Below are 23,283 nucleotides of genomic sequence, written 5' to 3' on the forward strand. Positions count from 1 at the left end.
CCCCCCCTTTTTACCAGCTGCAACATTAAGTATGATTAATACAATAATCAGTAATTATCATACAATAATTCTGCGTAATGAGTACTTTTAGTTCTTTAAGTATGTTTTGATGCTAATACTTTGTACTTTTATTTACTATTAGTAACATTTTGAATGCAGGATTTTTATTTGTAACAGAATATTTTCACACTTACTGCTACTTTTACTTAATTAAGGGATTTGGGTACTTATTCCACTGTTGTGGAATGGTTAAAATGCAGTGCAACAGCATGTCTGTGAACTAACCTAAAAGAATCTGCTATATGAAAAAAAAATAGATTATAATAGACTGTAACACCCACTTTAAGATCTCTTGATATAAACATGACAGATAAGCTGTGTTTGAGCTCGTGTGATGGGACTTGGAGGCGCATACTGTACTTTTGACAAAGAAAGTTGAGAACCACTGAATTCCTGCACCCCTTATGCTGTTATGAGCAACAAAACGCCAACATACAACCAGACATAAAGCAGAGTGTATTTAAAACTTGACCTTACAACCGGGGTCAGGTGGGTACTGGTGAAATCAAAGCCTGTGAAGGACGATGAGTTATTGACTCCTCGAGCACCAATTAACAGAGAACAGTGACAATATTTCTGTCTTTATCAGAGGAACATATCTAAAAGCAGTACAAGTGACAAGTAATCCTTTTATACACTCCAGTCAATGCAGTGTCTATGCGCTGAAATAGGTTTAGCAACACAAATGTGTGCACTTGAGATAAAAATGTGTCTCTGTAACTGTTTTAATCTTGTGCTTGCAGGTGCATCTTTCTGTGTAAATGCAATTTCCAGAGTCAGTATGATGTTTCCAACAAGGAAACCGGATACCCCACCTGACGTTTTTCTTGGAAGTGATTTGGGATTCTCCCAAAAAGGGGAATTCTGGGAGAGTTTGATCTCCAAGGTTACAATCCTACTTTCCCATGCATCTCATTTGACTGGCAAATCTGTATGCAAATTTGCAGTATCAAGGAGGTGGATACAGGAGTGTGTGCTGTGAGGTGGGTCAGTTCAAATGTGGGTGAGCATGAAGAGAAAGAGGGATTCTTGGTTACATGTTCCATCTTGTCTCCTCTCATCCCTCGTTGTCCCTGAGCTAACATGGGTGTTTTTTTTTTGTCATGAAAATGTACCCCGATAGATAATAATTTGCATACAACACTGGATAAGAGTAAGGGATAACGTGGGCTCGTGTGCAAGAGCGCCTTCATTGAGTTGTCTATATTGCATCACAAAAGATTTGGTGGCACATGCACCTTCCTCTTTCTAGTTGCAAAACACCTCTCTTGTTCTCCCTCCGTCTTGCATGTGTGTGTTTGCGTGCACGCATCTTTCTTCATTCATGTGCTGCCTCTAGTAGTAAGTAGTGAAAACTGGGGAAGTTGTCACAAAGAGAGGAAGTGTGTAGTAAAAATATGTTAGGAGATGTCAAGTATTGTTCACCTCATTGAAAGAGAATTTCCTCTTTTTCTTCTGTGCATATGCCACAAGGCGGGTGCGCATGTGTGTGTACTCTGATTGCATTTGTAAGAAGAATACACCGACTACTACTGATGTGATACACACATAAAATGATTGGACATTGCTTTTGTTGTTGTTCCTCCTGTCTCAAACTTCCTCTACAGTTCTCCATGAGGTGGTTGTACTATAAAATAACTTCCCCCTTTTTAATGAAATTGTTTCCCAGTAAAACTTTAATCTACTTTTACTTTTTACTTCCCAGCTGGGGGATTCTTTCTCTGACTTTTGCTATGACCTAGTGAAGAGAGCAGACCTGCTCCAGTATCACATCACATGCGTGAATATGCTTGTTAGTGTATGAGAAAGTGTTTTAAATATGTGCAAATGGAAAACACGTCCTAATGTATGTGAGTTAGATGTGTAGCTGTGGTTATGTCACCATAGTGTTGCTTGCATCACTGTGCATGTTTGTACTCAAACGTACAATACACGTGTTTGTTTGTTTGAGTGACCCAGGAAGCATTGCTTTATCACTCTCATAGTCTTCCCCTAGCTGGTGCCACTCGCTTCCTGCTGGCTCCTCTTGTCCACTTTCTCTGCGGCGATTCATTCTGAATCAATTCCTGGGATTAATTTGGTTTCCAAGTGTTTTTATTTCTCCATATGACGAAGTAAAAGGACATCGGTTATTCTGTCATCTCGTGAGTCTGTCTTCTTTGTCCCTGCTTTCGGCTTGTGCTTCTGTCTTTCTTTCTTGTTTTTGTACAAACCTGGCCTTGCAGCTCATCTACCTGCCCGGGTGTTTGTGTCTGAATGTTTTGCTCTCTGGTTAGTTGTCAGTCTCGATGCTGATGACAAATAAATTTTGACCTAAAACAAAAAGCCTAGCATTTTTGTGTTTTAGCACCTCAATTCTCAAAGTATGGGGATGTGAGACTGCTCTGCTTCTTTAAGATCCTTAACAGAACACAAGGGTTAAAATATACTGTACACTGAATTTCAGATTGAGAGCATCTCAAAGTAGCAATTACACATTAGTGTCTAATGCTTGTCGTTTCCTTTCTAATATGTTAAACATAGCAATATAAGATTCTTGTAGTGATTAAATATCGACCAAAAAAACAAAAAGAAAATATCCAGATAATAGACCCATGAGGCTCGTAGTTTGCAAGACCAAGTCTATGAATGTTAAATACACACACTCACACAGAGACCTGTATTTCAAAAAGACATTTGGGTCCAGCATTTTCACAAGGGTTATTCTTTTTTTTTTTTGAAGCTGAACCAGTTTTTCCTTTCTGGGAAATGGAGAGAAAATGAATGAGGAAGTTAACAGGAGAGACTGTAGCTCCTTTTTTTCATATTCTTGTTGCTGTGCAAAGTTAGGTTTTAGATATCTAAAACGGTGTTTGTTTTAATCAAGAACAAATTATTTATTAACTGAAATTAAAACCTCTGCATTTGCAGAAATAAAGGTTTAGTGCAGCTCAGATAAAATACCATGCAGAAGTCTTAGGCCACCATGACATTTGTAGTTTTAGCAATGTTTTGATGACAATATATACAGTATATTTATTTCTCACCATACAATGAGAAAATATAGGAAATATGTACACAGTATTAAAAAACACAAAAATGTCAGAAAAAACTCAGCAAACAAACTAGATACTCCAGATGTGGTATCAAGCTGTTCTAAAGAAACATGAAAAATCAAGAGAGGTCAAGGACAAAAACAGGAGTGGACAAAGAAAACAGTTCAAATCTGATGAGAAGTTTCTCAGAGTTTCTTCTATGAGAGACCGGAGGAAATCCAGCAAGGACCTGGCAACTTCATCTGGATGCCAAGTCGACCCTTCTACTGGCTGAAGAAGCTCAATCAGGAATGGCCTTTGTGGAAGGACAGCAGCCAAGACACCACTTTTTCAGAAAGGAACAGGGAGAAAATGCTGAGATATGCAACAGCTCACAGAGAATGGAGTGAAGATCAGTGAAAAAGAGTCTTATGGAGTGATGAATTTTCAGGTCCAGTTGTCAACAGTGCGTGAGAAGAAGAGTTGGAGAGAGGTGGAAGAATGAGCGGTTGCACCCTCCAGTGAAACGTGCACACTCACGTCACAGTAAAAATGATCTTAATGGTAAAATAGCCTACATCTTTTAATACCTGTTACCAACTGTTTTTCTATGACCGTGATCAAACAGCCCTGTACATGAGGACAAGGGCTGTTTTTTTTCCCCTCTATAAACAGTGTGAAAGTCAGACGCCAGAGAGAGGTGCCCAAAATACAAATGAAGTAAAAGTCAATTCCATTGCAATCAGGCCTTCAGATGTCAAGTGATGCTGATGTAAGAGAAAAGGTGTTTTAGTCGCCATAAACTTAATGATTCTTGCAATAAGGATGGTCCACTATGCTTGTCAGATGGCCTCCATTTGATAGCAGCTATTGTGGCCCACCTTCAACCACAGCTATGCTGAATAGCAATAACCACATTTCTCTTCAGATGTGTTCAGGTGACGCACTGTAGGAACTGACCAGGTCTTTAACACCCACAGCAGGTTTCATGGCATTTCAGCCATCAGTTTTGTCATGAACCAAAGCACAGTTCCCAAGGAAAAGTGGATTTGTGATACAATTAGAGTAAACAGAAGAAAATCTTCATCATATCCTTATTTTTCTGTCACCGTGACATCTTATTTTTTCCCTCAAGAAGGTGAGGGAAAAATCTGTCCTCATTTAACATTAAAATATCACCTTTTAGAATATCCTGTGTATAATAAATATCCTTTATAATGTTGACAATGTATGACCTTTACCCTCATTTTTACATTTTAAAACATGCAAAAGTGAATGCATAGTTAACATAGTACAATTACTTTCCTTTTCACCACTGTTGTCCCTCCTTAAGGATAAAAACACTTACTGAAAATCATGTGACTTCTGGAAACATCCTTTGTTTGACTTGATTGGGGAGTTTGATAGTTGGATCTCACAGCAGATGTAGGCACATAGATCTAGTGCTTTAGTGATAATGTCTTTATGAACTGGTAAAAAAATAAATACAGTGACAGAAATATTGCTTTAAAGGCTTTAGTTTTCTTCTTTACTTCTTTACTTTTGGTTCAGATTTGGATCAGTAGAGAAAAGTCATTGTAAGATGCTTCTCTGGCAGCATGAACTGTGCCCTAACAAAAGGGATCAGGTAGTTTGAATGTCTCGATGTGGGAATGTGCTTCTGGTGTGTAAAGGCAAGTGAAAGAAATGATGATGATTAAAAACACAATGTGATGTAGGAAAGGAGCAGAAGAGAAATTGTGCACAGGTTTCTGCGTGCAACCAGACACACCAGGATCTGGCTGAGCGAGAACAGACGAGAGTTTCCTAACACTGATGCGAGTCCTGACACGATGGCGGTCGTGAAACTGAGGGATGGGATCGCGGAACAGGGAGTGAGACTAGACCCAGAAAAACGGGATTCCACTTTCACTCCCTGCTCACGGAGCAACATACCTCTCCAAGAGTTTCCCACGAGAAAAACCTCTGGCATTTTTCAGTCCAGGTAGAAGCAAAAAAAAAAAAGAACAGGCAAGATAAATAGTTTCTATTAGAGCATCATGGGAAAACTAGGGGCATGTTTCAGTGTATTACAGGAGGGTTGGGGGGTCTGACAGTCTGAAATTTTAGAGCCTCTCTGGCAGAAAGACACTCGGAAGGATGAAGTTTAAAATTGATGAGAAAAACTAGTTACTATCTAGTTAGAAAAACTAGATAGGCATCAACTGGCCACATCTGGATCACAGGCTCTTCATAACTGTCTATTACACATATTACACGGCCTTATGCTGGTTTACTGTTTACTTGCCCCTTGCGTGGGGATATGTGCATACACATTGAGAGCCGATGTACCAGAGTCAAATTCCTCGTGTGTCCGTCAGACCTGGCCAGTAAAGCTGATTCTGATTCTGACCTGTCTAATTATTATTGTTTAGAGTGAGATGTCAAAGTGAGAAAAGACAACACCTGAATCAACAAGCGTTTACTATATGGGCACACATGCAGACACGTGTACAAAATGCCAAGGTGTGGTTCACCTGGTGCATCCCATGTGACCCACTAATGTAGCCAGTGACATGATACCTCATCACGCTGTCTTCTTTTCTTCTTCCTCCCACCACTTGCAACCATCCCTGGCTGGCTTTGTTGGGTGGATAAAGTCACAGCGGTCAAACCTGTTCGTTGTCTTCATCAGCTGGATCGGGAGGGATTTCTCTGAATCACCACCTCTTCCTTGTCTTTCAAGGAACAAACAAGGAGAGTATTAGGAGCTAAGCAAGGGGATAAGCAGTTTATTAGTCAATCCCTGTGCGTAAATGGGAATACTCTGTAATTAATTATAAAGGATGGCTTCAAGCTGATGATGACGGCCACCTCCTAAGTTACAACAATTAGTTGTTTAGTTGTATTAAGTAAAAGTGTCAATACGTCAATGTAAAAATGCTCCATTCCAAAAAAAGGTTTGCACACAAAATCCTGCTTAAGTATAAGCACAGAAGTATTAATAAAAGATTTGGGGGCTGTCCCTTCTTTCTACAGTTGTAATACTTGTCCAGAATTTTGGCTTTTTGAGAAATATTGAATAATTATTTGTGTCTTGAAATAATTATTTTTATTAAGTCATCTGATGGGAATTGTCTGGGAATTGGTGGAACTGCAAACAGCTATATGGAATGAAGGGCCCTAAGCAGACCTGCTTTTTGAGGAGTCAAACAGGCTGGGAACCACTAGTTTACACTTTAACAATGTATTTTATAAAGGTTGTTGTGTTTAGCAAATTTGAAAATTAACTAGTAACTAAAGCTGTCACATAAATGTAGTGGAGTAAAAAGTGCTTGCAGCTGACATGTAATTGCACTTAAATACAGTGTAAGTGTAATTACTAATGGTCATCACTGGATCTCTATGTAATCATAATTGAAAACCTAAGACAAGTTACAATTTATTTACTTAGTGGAAAGGTGACTCTGACCCAAGGGGAAATTTCCCATCTTTGTGCTGATGCACCCTTTGCATATTATTTGCATAGTTTTGCATTTGACTGTGTTGTTTGCCAGGTTATCCATTCATTTGTCTATATTAAACATTTTTCTGTGTGTGTGTGTGTGTGTGTGCACTGAAGGTTTACATTATGTTCACTTCGATCCCAAACTGATTTTTATCTGCTGCTCTCTCCTCCCATGGATTGACATGATGACTGGCCTGTTGTGGTGAGGTCTTCCTCACCATGGGTATGTTGCCAAAGTGAAGGATCGGTTTTAGATGCTGCCTCATCTCTTGTGCAAACACAAGCTTCTAGGTGTTTGCACAGCTACATCCTGTTCCACAGAACCCCCCCCCCTTCCCCCTCGCCAACACACACACAAACCCACACCAGAGCATGTACTGTACTGTACGTTTTCCATAATGGGATTTTTAGGATTAGCCATAGCTATGCATAGTGTTTCTCGGGGGCGCTTCTTAACTTTACCTTTTCGAGTTACCACAACCAAACTATCTTGAACTATGATTCAAATTATTAATTAGTTTATTAATTAGCCAGACATTTTAAAATAAGATATATCTGCAAATTCATCAGAAAAACTCTGAACACTGCAAGAAGGTGCCAGACTTTAAGCTCTTGTGTAGCCTGGCAAAGAGAAGTAGATCAGAAAATACAGAGGCTTCTGTGAGTTAGAGTGACAACAAATGTGTAAAATAAATTTTTGAATAACAGCGAGAAAAGAAAAAACAAGCCTTAATTGGTGTTTAATGCAGCTTGACCCTCACAATGTGATCAAGGCAAGAAACATACTTTTAATGATACTCTAGGATGTGTTTTTTTAAGCTAACAGGCCTAAATAGTGACTGATAACCAATTAACTGTACCATGCAAGGATGTCAGATCTTTTGTCACAATTATAACAACTATGACAATAACTCCCTTGTGACACAACCCTGTATCATATTTCTGATGAAGTGCTGCGCTACACTAAGTGCTGCCTGACCAGTTCAACATCTGTGTGTACTTTATGGGCTTAAGTCATCAGGTCGATGTGATGAGCTTGTTCAAACTTGTCAGGGCTTTACAGAAAAGACGGTGTGTCAGATGTGTGTGTGTGTGTTTCAGAGACAAAGAGGAGGAGGTACACATACATTTTAATGAGCGCTCTCGTGTTTCTGTTGCTGTCATTTATGATGTGTTTGATGTGTTGCCTTGATTTTTTTTTTTTTTTTGTACTTAGGCCTTTCTCTTTGGTACCTGTTAGTCCTGAAGAGCAGCTGCCAGCTCGCCTCAGTACCAGCGATCACACCTTGTAGTCATCTAAGCTTGTACCATAAGCCCTGAGTGCATCTTCAGCTTCACAGCTTGCACACACGCATCCTGTACTTACTAAGGTATTCAGAGAAGAGAAGCAAAAGGGGCCCTGTCACTGTGACACAGACACCCACCCATTTTCTCACTTTAAACAATTTCCAAATGCCCTATGCAACAAGTTTACACACATTTTGTAGGTACAAGTGCTCTGTATGTGTGAGTGTGTGTGAGTTATTGAGGCCCTGTGTTTCCTGTTTTGCAATCCTCACCATGTCCTCCCAGAAAAGATCTGTGGCTGGCTGGTTTAGGAACAGCCTGTTTTCTGCCCCCTCAGCACTGAGACATATACAGTATATGTAGGCAGCTCCTCAAACTGTACCAATGGTAAACTGCAACATATGTGCAGATTGTGCCTGCTAAGATGAAGTAAACTAGCATAGGAGGACGGGCTTACCAAAAATGTTTGGTACATGGTTGAGGCCTACTTCCTGGTGTTAGCATGAGCTGGCTAACATGAGGGCCAAGTAGAAGTTTGACTGGTTTGTTGGAGTGAATACCAACACAGGGTGGATTCTGATGCAACACAAAAGGAAGCAGAGGTTTGACTGGATATTTGGTCATTGTGTGGTGAGTTATTTGAAACGTTTGGTGGCTAGAACAGCATTTGAAATGTTTGCTAGTGCTAGTGACTGTTTGGTAACAGTTAGCCTGAATTATTAAGAGAGCAGATGAAGGGGTGTCTTGAGTGTGTGAGTGCAGGTAAAGAGAGGGGTGGCTCTGGGTTGCTAGAACACACTGTTGAGCCCTCTCAGGCCCAACCCAGTGAAACACCAGCTAGTGAGAGGGTGCCCACCTGATGACCCTGTAGACTTGTCTTTGCTCTGACACCTACACAGAACTTGTACTGGTGTTGCTGGTAATATAGTTATTGGCCCAGTGGAGTTGTTAGTGGTGTATTCGTCTTTTGTTTGACAGTCTTGGTAGAACAGTGTCAGTGGCTGGACAACTGAGTGGACCCCGCTCTCAGAGGTAACTGCCATTACAAGCCAGTTGGATCAGCCACTGCTTAACCTGAGCAAACACAATGCAGATACTATGTGTCACCTTACCTGTGTTCTGTCTGAACACACTTTAAGTTGAGATGTGCAAGTATTTGATATTATTCCTTTCTTTAGTCGAATGAAAAAGCATGGAGAGTGTCTATCCCTTAAGCTGGTAATTTTAATATTCATTTAATACTGGTACAGACTAAGGCATTTGTATGCCTGTGTACTTTGTTATTGTGATGTTTATATGATGATTTCTGTTTTGTTTGTCTTTACACTTTTTAGTTTTATTTGTTTGTTGCTCTTGTTTATTTTATTCTTTTTTTATGTCTCTGCGCTGGGAGTAGCTGTGGCCGGAGGAATTGTGTTTTCAGGCTGTCAGTCCATCCATACACGTAACAAGTGTCCACTTGGACTCAAGGTTGAACTGATTAGATTTTGGTGGTCAGAGGTCAAAGGTCAGCAGAGGCATACAACTATGAAGGGGTAATTCTACTTTAGTTTTTACTTTACTGCAAAGCACTTTGTAACCTGGGTTTAGGAAGGTGCCCTATAAATAAACTTTGCTTTTTGCTACGCTGTGAACTGGCAGAAACGCAAAATAATATATACATTTGTTAAAAGGATGATATAAGACTTAATATTGCAAGTGGTTTATGTCACAGGTAAGAAATTGTAACGTCAGCTTAGATGATAAAATTGCACGACACCAGGTTATCTACCAGTATGCACCTGTGCATGCAAGTGAGTGTTGTTTACATATGAAAAAACTCCTCGTGACCCTGTCATTATCTGGGCAGTGCACCTGTACTTTACAACTCACCTGAATATCACGGCAGACAATAACACTTCAGAAAACTTAAGACACCTCTAAGTGGTGCCAATGTTACATGTAACTGTGGGGGTTTCCTGTCCATATTTATTGCTGCCATCTTGTGTATTATAATAAATATTCAATCTATCTAAAGCTATGCCCATTAAGGTGGTTTCCCCTGGAGGGCAGGTGTGTTTCTGTTTGCTTATGTGTAAGAGTGGCTCTGCAGTTGGGCATTCCCCTGAGGTAAGTCATTTTCACTTATCAATTGTGACATATTAATGAATAAGTAAACAGCCAAACAGTAAGTCAGGGGTTCCCAGTACAACAACAAATGCTACCCTCAGTGTGACTATGAGTGAATTAATGACACCTCTGAATTAGCATTGCCTATAACTTACATATAGTAAGAGCAGGGTGGGACAGGACATCTGGGTGTGGCCACAGTTTGTGCTGGGTACAAGTTTGATTGGAGTTAATTGTGGTTACTGTGGTCAGATATTGTACAGTGTGCCTGTGCTCAGGATGGGTGGGGTTGGGCAGGGCTTTTTTGCTTCACAAAAGACTAGGGGCCTCTTTACTGTGAAATTAAAGTGAGAAAGGTCAAAGTAGCAAAGAGATGTCACAGAAAGTGGTCATGTGCATTGTCTGTAGCATGAATGTAAAGTAAAGGGGAATCCTGGATCGAGGGATAAAGGGCCTCTGGTGACCATAAGTCTGTTTATGTCAGTGACACTGATAAGAAAGAAAAGAATACTGCACCTCCAAGAAGAAAATACTCACTGTGGTTTAGAAAATACATTGTTTCAGCAGTACTGACTTCATGTTTACTCCTCTGGGTTCACTTGTGAAGTCAGTATGAACATGAACCAGACCAGAACTAATGTTGTCAGTGTAGCTTTTTGTTATCTTACTCCGGAGCAAATGAACCAAATTATAAGGGTAAACACAGCCTATATTACTCCTTATTCAGCCCACAAAAGGATGTGGAAGTGTCACAGTTGTGGTATGGACAATGGAGCATTTTTGAGCCGAGCATTCACAGCCTGTAAACAGTTTGTGAGATCAATGTTGCAGTGTGCATTCTGGAAGAGTAATATTGTACTAAACAGGGTAATGATGCGTGCTAGAGTAATGACTTCTCCATTTCCTAACAGTGTATGAGTGGTACTATTGTGCTGAAGATAGCTGAACAAAGGTGAACTGTGGAGCTGGCTGTAGATTACACCCATACAGGAAATCTGTACTTGATGTGAAAAGGGGAGACAGAGCAGATAGTCTGGATGTGCTCTGGCTTTTGTTATGCTAATTAACATGTTTAGGTTTGCCCTCTGTGACCTCAAAAAAAACAAACAAAAAAAACAAAACAAAACATATGTTCAGTTTCACCAGATGTGAAAAGTAGGCAAGTTAGGGAAGAGTTTCTTTAGCTCTGAGACACATTTATTTGCATTGTGTTGAAGACGCTCCAACTCAGCAACAGTCCCTAATATTTTTGCTCTTCAATCTGCTTTGCCTGTCAGTCAGCGCTGAAGAGGCCCTGCTATGTTTGTTGTTATTGTACAAAGGTGATCCCTCTTGTCTGTCTCACTGAGCAGCTGTCACTCCCTGCACCTCTGCTGTTGTTGTTGTCTTGAGGTACTTTCCCTCCCTCACACTTCCTCCCACAAGACCCTTTGTTTATGACAGGGTGTGTGTGTTTGTGTGTGTACAGTGTGCGTATAATACATGTAGCACATGTATTTGATGTGGGCCCATGGATTCTCAGAATATGATTTAAACAGAATGTACCTTCACTGCTGGTGATGTGCATGTGCATTATGCATCATTTCTTCCTTTTGCACAAATTTGCACACAATCATGGCGCTCTTCTCCCACAAGCAGATATTATCAAGCAGCATGTTGCTGAAGTATTGTCTCCCAGTTTTTACTTATCCGCTTGCTGACATGTTGATTGCGTGACGAAGTTGTGTCGTGTGATTGTTTTTGCATAACTCCTGCTTCTCTTTTCCTCACTCGCTCTCTCTCGTCTCGCTTCCCTTGGTCTCGACTGCCCCAATGGCCGTCGTACAAGCGTGGGAATATTCATCATGGGAAAAAAAAAAAAATCAAGCCTTTCTTCAAGAAGACAGAAAATAATAGGTACAAGATGTGTGTGCATTGAGGGGTTTGTGTAACTGTGAGAACAGAAACAGCTAGTTTTAAGAACACAGACAAAATATGCTTACCTCAGCTGTGCCAGGCTGTGGTTGTGTTTGGTGAGAATATGTGAATACCGGTTAGGAGACACCACATGTGAAGGTATGTTAAAATCTTTTGCTGCATTGTTTCTCACCTTTTTTGCTGTGCAGCATCACTGTGCTTGTACATAAAAGGAAGGTGTGAGACTGTTCTGCCTGTTTGTGTGTCCATATACACGACATACAGTACAGTAGCTATGGCTCTCGTGCGTGTGAGCTTCCCTACATGAATGTGTGGCCTTGTATTTGTAGCAACAGCACGAACACGCATGCGTTACCTGGACAATAATGCTTGCTGCTTATTTGGATACCAGTGTCATGTGGCGCAGCATTCAGGCTCTGGCCCACTCTCTAACACCGTCTCTTCATTGAGGAATATTATCCAGCACCAACCTTTCACCTCCAAGCTTTTCTCTGTATTTACTGGACATCTCATCTCCCAAATTACAGGAATCAGACCCTGAGAGGCATCGGGAACCCCCTGCTAACGGCTTCTTTGATAAATGAAAAGTAGAGAGCTGCACCCAGCAGATGGTAGGTGGTGAGTGGATAAGGGCTGAATGTGACATATGTATATTATTAACTCATGTTCTGCAGAAGAAAAGAGGCTTTAAATGTTCATGAAATGAATTAGTGATAAAACTATTTGATTATGTATAAAGTGAAATAGAACTGTGACCATTTATAATTCAGATTACTTGTCTAATATATGCTTAGTTACTGTTTTCTGTATTTCCACTAGTGTTCAAGACCAGTACAAAAATTCTACAAAAAAACACCATGAAGCCCTTCTGTTTATACAACAAAAATCATTTCTGAGCTTCATGCTGACTATAAACAAGAGTTTTCTGTTTATGAAAGCAACATCAGAATCATTAAAGGTCCTGAAGTGTAACTGCATCCAACAATAAATATTTTTTTACAGTGAATGAGTTTTTATTAAGTGCTTCCGTTTAAAATGTGACCTCTAATAGTGGTATCACTGCGATGAAATTGTGGTGTACACACACACACACACACACACACACATTCTCTCATATACTTACACACACACAGTCTCTATATCCATCTGTCTTCTCAGCTTTTTTTCTCCCTCGCGACTTGACAATCCCACAGCTTCTTATCTCTCTGCACGCCTGTGCTCCTACCACCCTGAATCCACACACACTCTCCACACACTCTCCACATCCTCACACACAGACACACACACCTCAACACCACCCCCCACCCTGCCATTCTTCTGATGAGCTAAAGCCCCTCTGCTTGACATAACCCCAGTGCTGCATCTAGATAAATCCACTCTGAAGCGTGTGGTTTTGTGTGTGCATCTATGCATGTGTGTATAATTTTCAAGGTGTGTGTATAATATCACTAATTCCACTCAAGGTCCTGTTAAAGACACAAATAAACAGATTTGAATAGAAAACTTAGCTGTGTGTGTTTTTTGCTTTTACTATTTACAGTACACACTATGGTGGTATATGGCGTGTTTTGGTGTTCAGCTGCCTGCGTTAACTAGTCAACCATGTAGTTTACAGTAACATTGTTTTTCGGTAAAGATAAAAGCAGTTGATTATCCAAAAAAAGGACATAATATCACAATCACTTGTGTAAATAGTGAATTAATGATTAAGGAGAAATAACCCAGAAATTTGTCTGGCACGCAATGTGCTGTATGTTGTTTCTCTTTCCTCACATTGTACATTGCTGGTTCATCAGTCTTAATGCTGACAATGCACATTTGTGTAGAAGTGCTGTGATGCAACATTTTCATTACAGTAGCTTAAAAAGAAGAACTTCTTTAGTTATTGGTGTCTGCACTGCAGAAACAAAAGATAACTCTACTGTGTGGTTCTTCTCGAATGTGTAACCTTTTTACATACTGATCAAATATTGGCCAGAAATGTTTCTTTTTGGCATCAGCTGCGCTATACTGTATTAAATGTAAAGTTTAGTTTCAACTAAGTGATATTATATTGTAGGATGAGCAGGTGGTACGGTCATACAGTGGTTAGCGCTGTCACCTCACAGCACAAAGGTTCCAGGGTCGAGCCCTGGCCAACCCAATACCTTTCTGTGTGGACTTTGCATGTTCTCCCTGTGCCTGCATGGGTTCTCTCCGTGTGCTCTGGCTTCCTCCCACAGTCCAAAGACATGCAGCTTAGGCTGGTTGGTGACTCTAAATTGCCCATAGGTGTGTGTGTGGTTGTCTGTCTCTGTCAGCCCTGTGATTGACTGGCGGCCTATCCAGGGTGGGCCCCGCCCCTCGCCCAATGTCAGCTGGGATTGCCTCCAGCCCTGCTACAACTCTTTTGAGGATACGTGGTGTAGATAATGGATGGATGGATGTAGGATGAGCGATTGTTATATCTATTTAGAATATTCTACATTGATGATTAATTTAAAAGTACTTTTCCGTATTTATACATGTGACATATTAATATATGCGTTTATAGACATGCTTTAAAAGTCTTGATATGTCTTTAGGGAAGGGTTGTATATATTTTTGATATATTTGAATATTTTCTCATACATAACTGATATGATTTATTTATAAAAGCTATGTTTTTGATTGTCTATATGTGATTTAAATATGTAGTGAAGGTTGTTCTAAGGTTGACCATGTGGTCTTAACTCAGAGGCATTTTCTCAGAGAGGTAAATTTACAGATGATGTCAATGACTGTGGATTGTTGTCAAGTGTGAGCTATGAGCACATAAATGTTTGCTTCACACTAGCAACTTATTTCACTAGCCCCGGTGGAGAGAAATTACTATATTCTTTTAAATAAGTCATGTAAGTTTATAGTGTGTGGTCATTTTTTCATATTTTTGGTTCCATTTGTCATGACCAGCATCTGTTCTTTTAGGTGTGCATTCATGCTAATTTAATTTGATTACTGTTTAGTTTCATTTCTCACTGTAAGCCTTGGGGCATAATGGGAATCATTTCAATAACTGTTTAGAAAGTGTAGGTAGATAGATAGATAGATATATAGATAGATAGTCATTCGGTCTCTGTCCCATATTGCGTAATTGTTTTTGTAGTGTGTGTACATATGTGTGTGTCAGCAATATGGTGCCATGCCTGCTGACTTTCGAGATACATCAGCTCAGATAAGAGCACTGACTCACACCTATTCACCCCTCTGATATCTGCTGGTCTTATCTTTAGGGGGACATCTGTCTCAAGTTCTACCATCTGCATCATTCAGAACATTTATCACCGACATAAACGCACCCAGACACACACACACTTACTTGCACACATAACTGTTTGCTCAGAATTTCCTGCCGATGATAAAATCTTTGCAGTCACCAGAGATGTATGGATAACCCACACAGGGAACAGCACTTGAGTAATTACTGATATTGTGGGATACTGGTGTGGGATTGGCTGTGGTCATAGTGCTTTGCTGCGCCCTTAAAAACCCGGACCTCAGATCCACAGTGAATAATGCATAGTTCAAATATTCTTAAATTCACTAAGATGCCTAGTTTGTTCTTTATCTTTCTGTGGAAGCGCTTCCTCTTTTTCTTCTTTCATTTGTATTTGTGCCTAGTGACTGTTGAGCCCACAGGCCTTTTACGACTTTTGCTAACATCAGAGGTTACAAGACAGCATCAATAGTACACACTGAAACACACACATCCATGTCAGTTTTTGTACTTTGTCAGCATTTGCTCCTTTCCTGTCAATTTTGATAGAAGAAACGAGAGGAAAGAAAAAATGCATCAGCATTCATAATGAGAATTGATGTGTAGTTGATCAGGAGTTGTCACTGTGTGTTTGTGGATGTATTTTTATTAGCAGAAATATCTATTTAACACAGACACATTGAGGAGAATCATCTTCTTAGCGATGCTGCTAACGTAGCCTACTCTACCTTAGCACCTATTTCTACCACCAGTGTGTCGGCATTGATAGATTAAAAAAAACCCTGGTTAACTTCCAGTACCCTAACTAATGGAAATGCAGGGCGTGTCATTATGGTGCATTAACTGTGGCCCAAATTCAAGACAGGATAGCAGTGAATGCACATACTGTACTTTACTTTACTTACTTTACTGTACTGTAAAGTACTCTACTTACATGCTAAACAAAAGAGTCTTCTACCCACGGGTGTCCATGTTTTAATGGTCCCCTGTATGTGATTGGTCAAAGCAGTGCCTTTGCCAGATGATGTCACTGTCCAGTGTGTTAAAAGTTGAACTATATCCAACTTTTCCACCACATGGAGCTGCTGTTTTTCCAGAACCCTCTATTGTTTGCTGCTGCCTGTTGCTGTGAACAAAATCCCCCATAGAAATGAATGGAGAGGGCTACATTTTTTCATACCTTTGACACTTGGTCTGAATGCAGCCTTTAAAGAGTCGGTAAAATTGGCTTTGGGCTGAGAACCGTAGGAAGGCTGGGGAAGTCATAAAGTACTGAGGTGGCCTGTTTGGTTTTAGTCTCCTCAGGGATTTGTTCACAGTGACATCACCACCCTTGTTGTTTCAGACAAACTACATTTGTTTGAACTCTATGGTTCATTCTTGATATAACAATGTAACACTGTAATTTAAAAAAATTGAACACTGGGTACCATAAATATTCTCTTATAGCCTGATTATGAATGTAGACCACTTGTGTTTATGTTTCCACCTTCTGGGTCTCCACAGTTACTGTTACCATGTTCATTTCCTCATTTTAATTTTGTTATGCTTACATGGCATAAAATAGTGTACATTAAGTATTATGGTTCATGTCAATATTAATAAAAGTTATATATTTTTTTACATGTTACTGTGTCCAGAACATGGCGAAACTGTCCGACAGAGTTGTGTGATTCACTGTTAGTGTTACTGGTGATTTTTCATCTTGTTCCCATCATCACACAATTCCATCCCCGTGTCCTCTACAGCAACTGAGTCACACACACTTAAAGATGAAAAGAGAGACGTGGTAGCACAGAGGAACATTTGTTTTCTTCAGCTGTCTAACTGAAGATGATGTCAGAACTCATCACTCTGTTCACTCTTTTATTTCATAACAGGTGTCGTACAAAGAAAGAGAAAGTGCATGTGCCTGTGTTTTTTGTGTGTGTGTGTGTGTGTGTGTGTGTGTGTGTGTGTGTGTGTTTGCATTTTCAGCCTAGCTGTGTTTTGGACTGCAGACCACAAACAAGCCTGAGGTCTGAGTATTGTTATCTCACTGGTGCAATTATGCCCACTCATACACATAACTTTCACCCCATTACCTCCAACCACACCCACCCTCAGGAGCGCTAAGGAGGGGGACCCGGTGACAAGTCTCCTAAAATGGACGCAGCCAGGCGTGATTGTGTCATGTGAATCAAGTTGTCAGACTCACTTAGAGACAACAATGCAGCGGACAAATGTGATACAGGCGAGGAGAGGAAACGAGGAGAGGAGTGGAGACACTAATATGTGTGTGTGTTCCTGGAGGCAGAGTTGAAATGCGAGTGTTTGTGTGCAGTCATAGTGTTGTTAAGTGATGGCAAGAGGGGCAGGTTTATGGTGATTGTGTGTGTGTGTGGTGGGCTCTATTGATAGACCCTTCCTTCTGCTCTATTTACCCAGGTGAATAGGGAAGCTGGACCAAGCCTAAGTGGAAAATGTGTCATTTTGTACTCTATGTGTGTGAGTGCGCGTGTGTGTGGGTGTGTGTGCATTGAGGGCACTTGTTACTGTATGTAAGCACAAGTTCTCAAGACAAAAAGTTAGCCACGTGACCCTTCCCATCCCCAGGACCAAGCCCAAATAGTCACACAAACACTTGCATGAACATGCATACACAAACACAGGTACATACACAAAATTCCCAGACTTGTTTTGGATCCATAGCATCATTAAAGTACTTTGAGGTTTCTACAGATTATTAGACAAAAATCTTCCTCCTTTCCTCTCTCTTTCTCTCTCTCTGTCTTTCTGTCTGTCTGTTCTGAAGAAAACCAAGACAGAGCCGACATGAAAGCAGACAAAATGAGGTCTAAGTGGAAGTGTCTGCTGTGTGTGTACTTGTATGTGTTAGTTTAGAGGTGTTGCTGGGGAAAAGGTCTTATAGCTTCAGCAGGTCAGGAAACTGGGTGACAGACCTGACCACACACAGCACCAGAAGGCTGTGTGGATGTCTGTGTGTCCATTTCTGTGTATGTGTGGGTTTGTGGTTACTTATAAAAACTCCACTCAACTCCTGACACCTGCTTCAGTGAGGTAGATGTATTTACAGTGTATATGAACCTACAAAGTAGTCACTGCAGGGCATCATGCTAGGGATTGTCTCTTGTCATATGTCCTGTTGCTGTGAAAACTCCATGGTCATTGTGAGCTCCAGGTGACTTGACTTTGAATGTGCTGTAACAAACTGCCTTTTGAGTTTGTTAACAAACCAAATATGTTAACAGAAAAGTTTCAGCACGTTCTTTTTCAGTCCACACTGAAGAATGTGTGTATTTTTGTCCTCTAACTTTAACAGATCAGACAGGTTTGTATTGTCACATGATGATGTGCAACATGCCTTTTCATTTTACAGACATAAACACCACAAAGAAGTCAATATCTGTGAAAAGGTTCACTTATATAAAGACACAATATTTTAATGCCAGATATAAATTACAAATCTGGATACGAGATAACCTTTTGATTTATTTATAAAACTTTTTAGATGAATGAAGATCTATTTTATTTATTTTATTAAACAGTTGGCGTTTAAACTAAATATTTGGCATTTTGACACTGTTGACACTACTTCAGCTGCCCCGACCCACTTTCTGAAATGTTGAAATGTTTACAGTTATTGGGTTATCTGCAGCAGTCACATTGCTCTATGCATTTGTGTGTGTGTGTGTGTCCAACAAAGCAACACAAAAACAACCAAATAAACAGCAGTCAAACCTGGGAACACAGTAACTGTTAGGGACAAGTCTAATCACCTCAGCAGCAGCTCCAACAGTCCCCATCTCTCGCTTTCTCTCTCTCCCTCTCTCTCTGTTTATGTGTGTTGTGTTCACCTCTCTTACCCTCCTATCTCTGCACCCTCAGTCTGTCTTTCCACATGGCAGGAGTCTATCTGCTCAATCTGTGTGTTCTGGGCTTGTGTGAGCATTTTCATTCACATGCATTTTGTGACTGTGAGTCAATAGGTGCACATAGGTCATATTGTAGGTCATATTTATGTGGCTGCAGACAAACTTGGATGTTTTGAGCAGCGGTCCTGCACCTTTGCCTCTGTCATACACACCTAATATTAGTGATTATAGTGATATTTACATGAATAATGATGAATTAACATATTATATTATGTGGGCAGATGTAGATTGTGATTGTGAACCAAATGTGTTGCCTGGAACATTAAATAAACCTGGCTTTATGGTGTTTGGTCCCACATACATCATCCCCTTTGTTTTTGTTCACATTGGCGTCTGCAAGATAAAACCTCCAGTATCTCAGCTCAGGCAAATTTTTATGTGTACATCCTGGTACTATTGTATTAGTGCCTTATTAATATTGGCTGACAAGCTGGCAGATCTCTGCTGGGTTGTTTGTTGTTGGCACTCTTATTTTGTTTACCCCAGAAATGTGTCAAAATCTCTGCTGTCTGTTACAGAAGTTGTTTAGTTGCTGAGATAACGTTCAGAAATGTATGCGGCAGCGTACAAGATAGATAGCATTTTTTTATAATGAATTTCCTACTGTTAAGTGTTGAGCAACTTTCAGAGCACTAGTTTGACATTTTGGGAAATATGTTTATTCACCTTCTTCCCAAGAGTTAGGTGAGAAGATTGATAGCTCAATTTAGAAAAGAGACAATCAAAGAAATCCCGCCTTTTGTTCTTACTTCTCTCCAAAGCCACTCCTCTAAAACATAATGCACACTGCAACACGTAATGTCAGACTACTACTGATTTCAGGACAATAACAAATCTGCCCTCCCAAACAAAACAAAACCAATAATTACCTAATTACTCTCTCAATTGTCACCATCAATCAAACGCCACACCAATGTTGATTCTGGTTTTACTTCTTATAGCATTCACTTTCTTTTTAGTCATGACTTTCTCGAATACGGTTTCCGTTTGTGACCAAAAGCTGCTGTGGGCACCTTCTCTGCCATAGCTCACTAACTTTAGCTAGAAAAACAGATCAGTAACATGTCTGCCTGCCTGGCCTTCTGGGAGACTTTTGGCTCGTGTAAAGATGCTGTGCACACAAGTAGGAATTAGGTTGACCATTCAGTAGTTTTTCTTGGACTAAGTAAAATTACTTCTCAGGCTTTTTCAGCCCTGCTGCTGCCACAGGGGACATTAAATTTATTCATTGCCATCAGGATGAACAGAGAAATTCAAGAAATGTAACAAAAAATGCTTCTGAAATAAATCGCCAACCCGACCTTCAACGCATGGATATAAGAACGATGTGGATCTTCTCATCTAACTTTCCACAAAAATGTGAAAAACTTTTTCCTAAGATGTCAGTCTATCCTTTATTTATTTATTTGCAGTGTCTTGACTCTGATTTTGAACACATAACTTTGGTTCTTGGTCAACGTCTTTCTGGAACATAATTAAAATACACACAGAAAGAAGACAAACTATGGATTCACAAAAGTATCGCCCTGTTTCGAACCTTGTTTTTGTTTTTCTCTCTCTTTTCATCACTCCCCTTTGTCTCTGCCCCCAACTTCTCTCATCTTGGATGGGTAGTGTAGTTATCAGGCCTGGCCAGCCTAGCCCAGCCCTCCTACCTGACCGCTGCCAGCAGGGAGCGGCTGCTCTCGCCTGAGTATCTCTGACCACAACAGCACCCAGGGAATGAGGAAATCAGGCTAGAGTAATCTATGCAGGCCCAGCGTGTGAGCACACGGGGAGTGTGCGCTTAGGTAGGGTGCACGCGCGTGTTCAGGAGCCCGCCACTTCAGCAACATCCTGCTATAAATCTATTGTGACATGTCAAACTGAATTTATGAGCCAATCTTCTTGCAACAGACATGTTTGAAAGGGAAAAGGGAAAGGATGATGGAATAAAAAATGTAGCAGTGAGAGTAAACTTCTGCTTTGGCATTTAGAGCTGAGTATTTCAGTAAACAGTTAACATGTGAAAACAATGAAAAGAAACCTCTTTTTAAAATGTTTTACAGTTTGTGTCAAAACATATTCCAATAAATTCTAAATGTAATCAGGTCTGGAGCTCCTTCAAAAAGGAGCTTTAAAAAAGCTGTTTACTAATTACACGCTTCATCCAAAACTCGTGTCCTTTTCGACTTATCTTACTTCACTACAAAGTCTTTACATCCTTGTTGCCATGGCATCCCTGGACCAAAAGCCAAACTGGTAGCACGGCATCCTTTGTCATCTCTTTTATTCAGAATTTTGCCTTCTACCATTATAAGAAAGTGTGTCCTTATTTAACTTGAGCAATTGTTTTTATCACAGTTTCAGCTTTTTGCTGGTTCATATAGTAGTATTAATTAACAGATCTAAGGCTTTTATTCTCCTATACTATTATAATTTACTTTAATGTATATAAAGAATGCAGTTTGTGTTATTTTAGTGTCTGCCTTCTTTTTGAGAACAATAAGTCTTGTACCTGAAATGAACTTGAAAACCCCTGACAAACACCACCAGCAGTATGGCTGCATTGTAAGCCAATGTTTTGATGATATTGTGCACTATCACACTCTCCTGTTGCTGATTGCTGTGCTGCACTGTTGATGATAACACAATCCTCGTGTACGCTTGAATTTTCTCTCTTGATAAAATGAGCAAACAATAAGGAGCTGGGAGCTCCATGGTCCAGTCAATAAGGTCGTGTTTTCCTCCTGCTGGTCTCAGTTTGAATCCTAAAACGCCCTGACATCAAGTCACCCTCTTCACACTGCAGGATGTTGTGTCTTACACTATCCATCTGGGTTTGTATTGTTTTCGTCGATACACCACTACCCCTTCACACTCACACACAGGCAGCTGCCTTGTCTCCCTCAGTGGAAGCAGGTGTCTGTGAGTCTCGTGGGGTTTGGGGCATTTTTTTTCTCAGTGTGGTAGAAGATGGTGAAATTCCCAGTATAAAAGTCTGCTTCTTTCTCTGGCCTCTTTCCACAAGATACCAAAGATACCCCCTCCCCCACACACAGACACACACACATACACACACACTTTACATTTGCTTACAGGTAATTTTAAAACATCCTCTGAATTCACAACATCAAACCTTCACTCATCTCTTTTCTGTCTGCTTACACCATTGTGGTTACAATACTTAAACCATGTTGTATATATACAGATATATGAATATGATTATGTGTTACTTAAAGGTGCAATAAGCATGCATGCACCCTGAGGAAACTATTTCTGGTTACTTCTGCCTTACATTACAGTTCCTGTTAGCTATGCTCATCATGATAAATTCATCTCTGTTTATGTGTCCCTCAGAGACTACAACTTGAGAAGAGAATCTATATTTGAGGGCAATGTGGTGGAGTAGAGTGAGGTGGGGGTGCAGGTGGTGAGAAATTGTAGGTGTGTGTGTGTGCGTGTGTGGTGGTGGTGGGTGTGTGTAAATATAGCTCCTGGTCTGAGTCTGGGCCCCTTGGCTTTCATGGCCTCACAGGAAACAAAGTCTCCTCATGAGACTGAATGTGCTGAATGTGGAGCTCATACATGTGTGCATGTGCTTAGAGTTGTGTAACTCTCAAGCTCAGTGTAAGGGAGTAGAGGACCATCAAGAGAATCAAATTTTGGTTTTTGGTGGAACGTGTATGAGTGGTCCCCCTTATCCACAAAACAAAGGGAACAGTTGGAGACATTTGCTTATTCCCTTCACTAGCTGATAAAACTATACACAGTAATTGGCAAGGGAATGTTTTGCGATATGTTCCACACAACCTTATGATAACAAGCCTTTGTATCTACGGGATTTGTGTATGCGTGTGTGAGAGTGGGTGGGTGGGATAAGAGAGGGTGGAGTATTTGAATACTAAAATCGCCACAGAAATTTGAATACTAGAGATAGTTTTTTTTTTACATTGGAGACACCAGAGAGCAGAATAGTTCATTTAGTTCAAACAGAGGAATCACACCAGATGACAATGTGGCTTCCTAGTGCTATTTAGACTTGTAACCTAAACCACTGCAGGCTGATGTACTAAAGTTAAAACAAATAAAAGCATATTTACATTAATATAAGTTAATGTTAATTTTCTTAAGGAACAGCTTTTAATTTGCTGATACTATGTTATGTTCCCCAAATCAGACTGAACACAAAACTGTAATAAAACAACACACTTTATTTACTAGGCAGTATAGAAAAGTAAAAAAACATGAAAACTTGGC

General features: G+C 40.2%; 1 protein-coding gene across 3 annotated transcripts in view; it reads left to right on the forward strand.

Moving 5' to 3' along the window:
• Positions 1-23,283, forward strand: part of LOC109956324 (cAMP-specific 3',5'-cyclic phosphodiesterase 7B) — a 49,932-nt gene that overhangs the window by 24,371 nt on the left and 2,278 nt on the right. The window contains exons 11-12 of one of the 3 annotated variants that reach the window (XR_002274387.1): positions 12,402-12,485; positions 12,694-12,872. The exons of 1 other annotated variant lie outside the window; for it this stretch is intronic. Coding sequence is in view for 1 of the 2 variants with exons in the window: in XM_020593327.1 (XP_020448983.1) it covers positions 12,402-12,415 (14 nt within the window). In the remaining variant the exon portion in view is untranslated. Of the gene's footprint in view, positions 1-12,401; positions 12,548-12,693; positions 12,873-23,283 lie in introns of those variants that run through there. One more of the 3 variants, XM_020593327.1, reaches the window with a different exon arrangement.

Source organism: Monopterus albus, unplaced genomic scaffold, assembly GCF_001952655.1.
Source record: "Monopterus albus unplaced genomic scaffold, M_albus_1.0 scaffold19.1, whole genome shotgun sequence".
NCBI classification, from domain to species: Eukaryota; Metazoa; Chordata; class Actinopteri; order Synbranchiformes; family Synbranchidae; genus Monopterus; species Monopterus albus.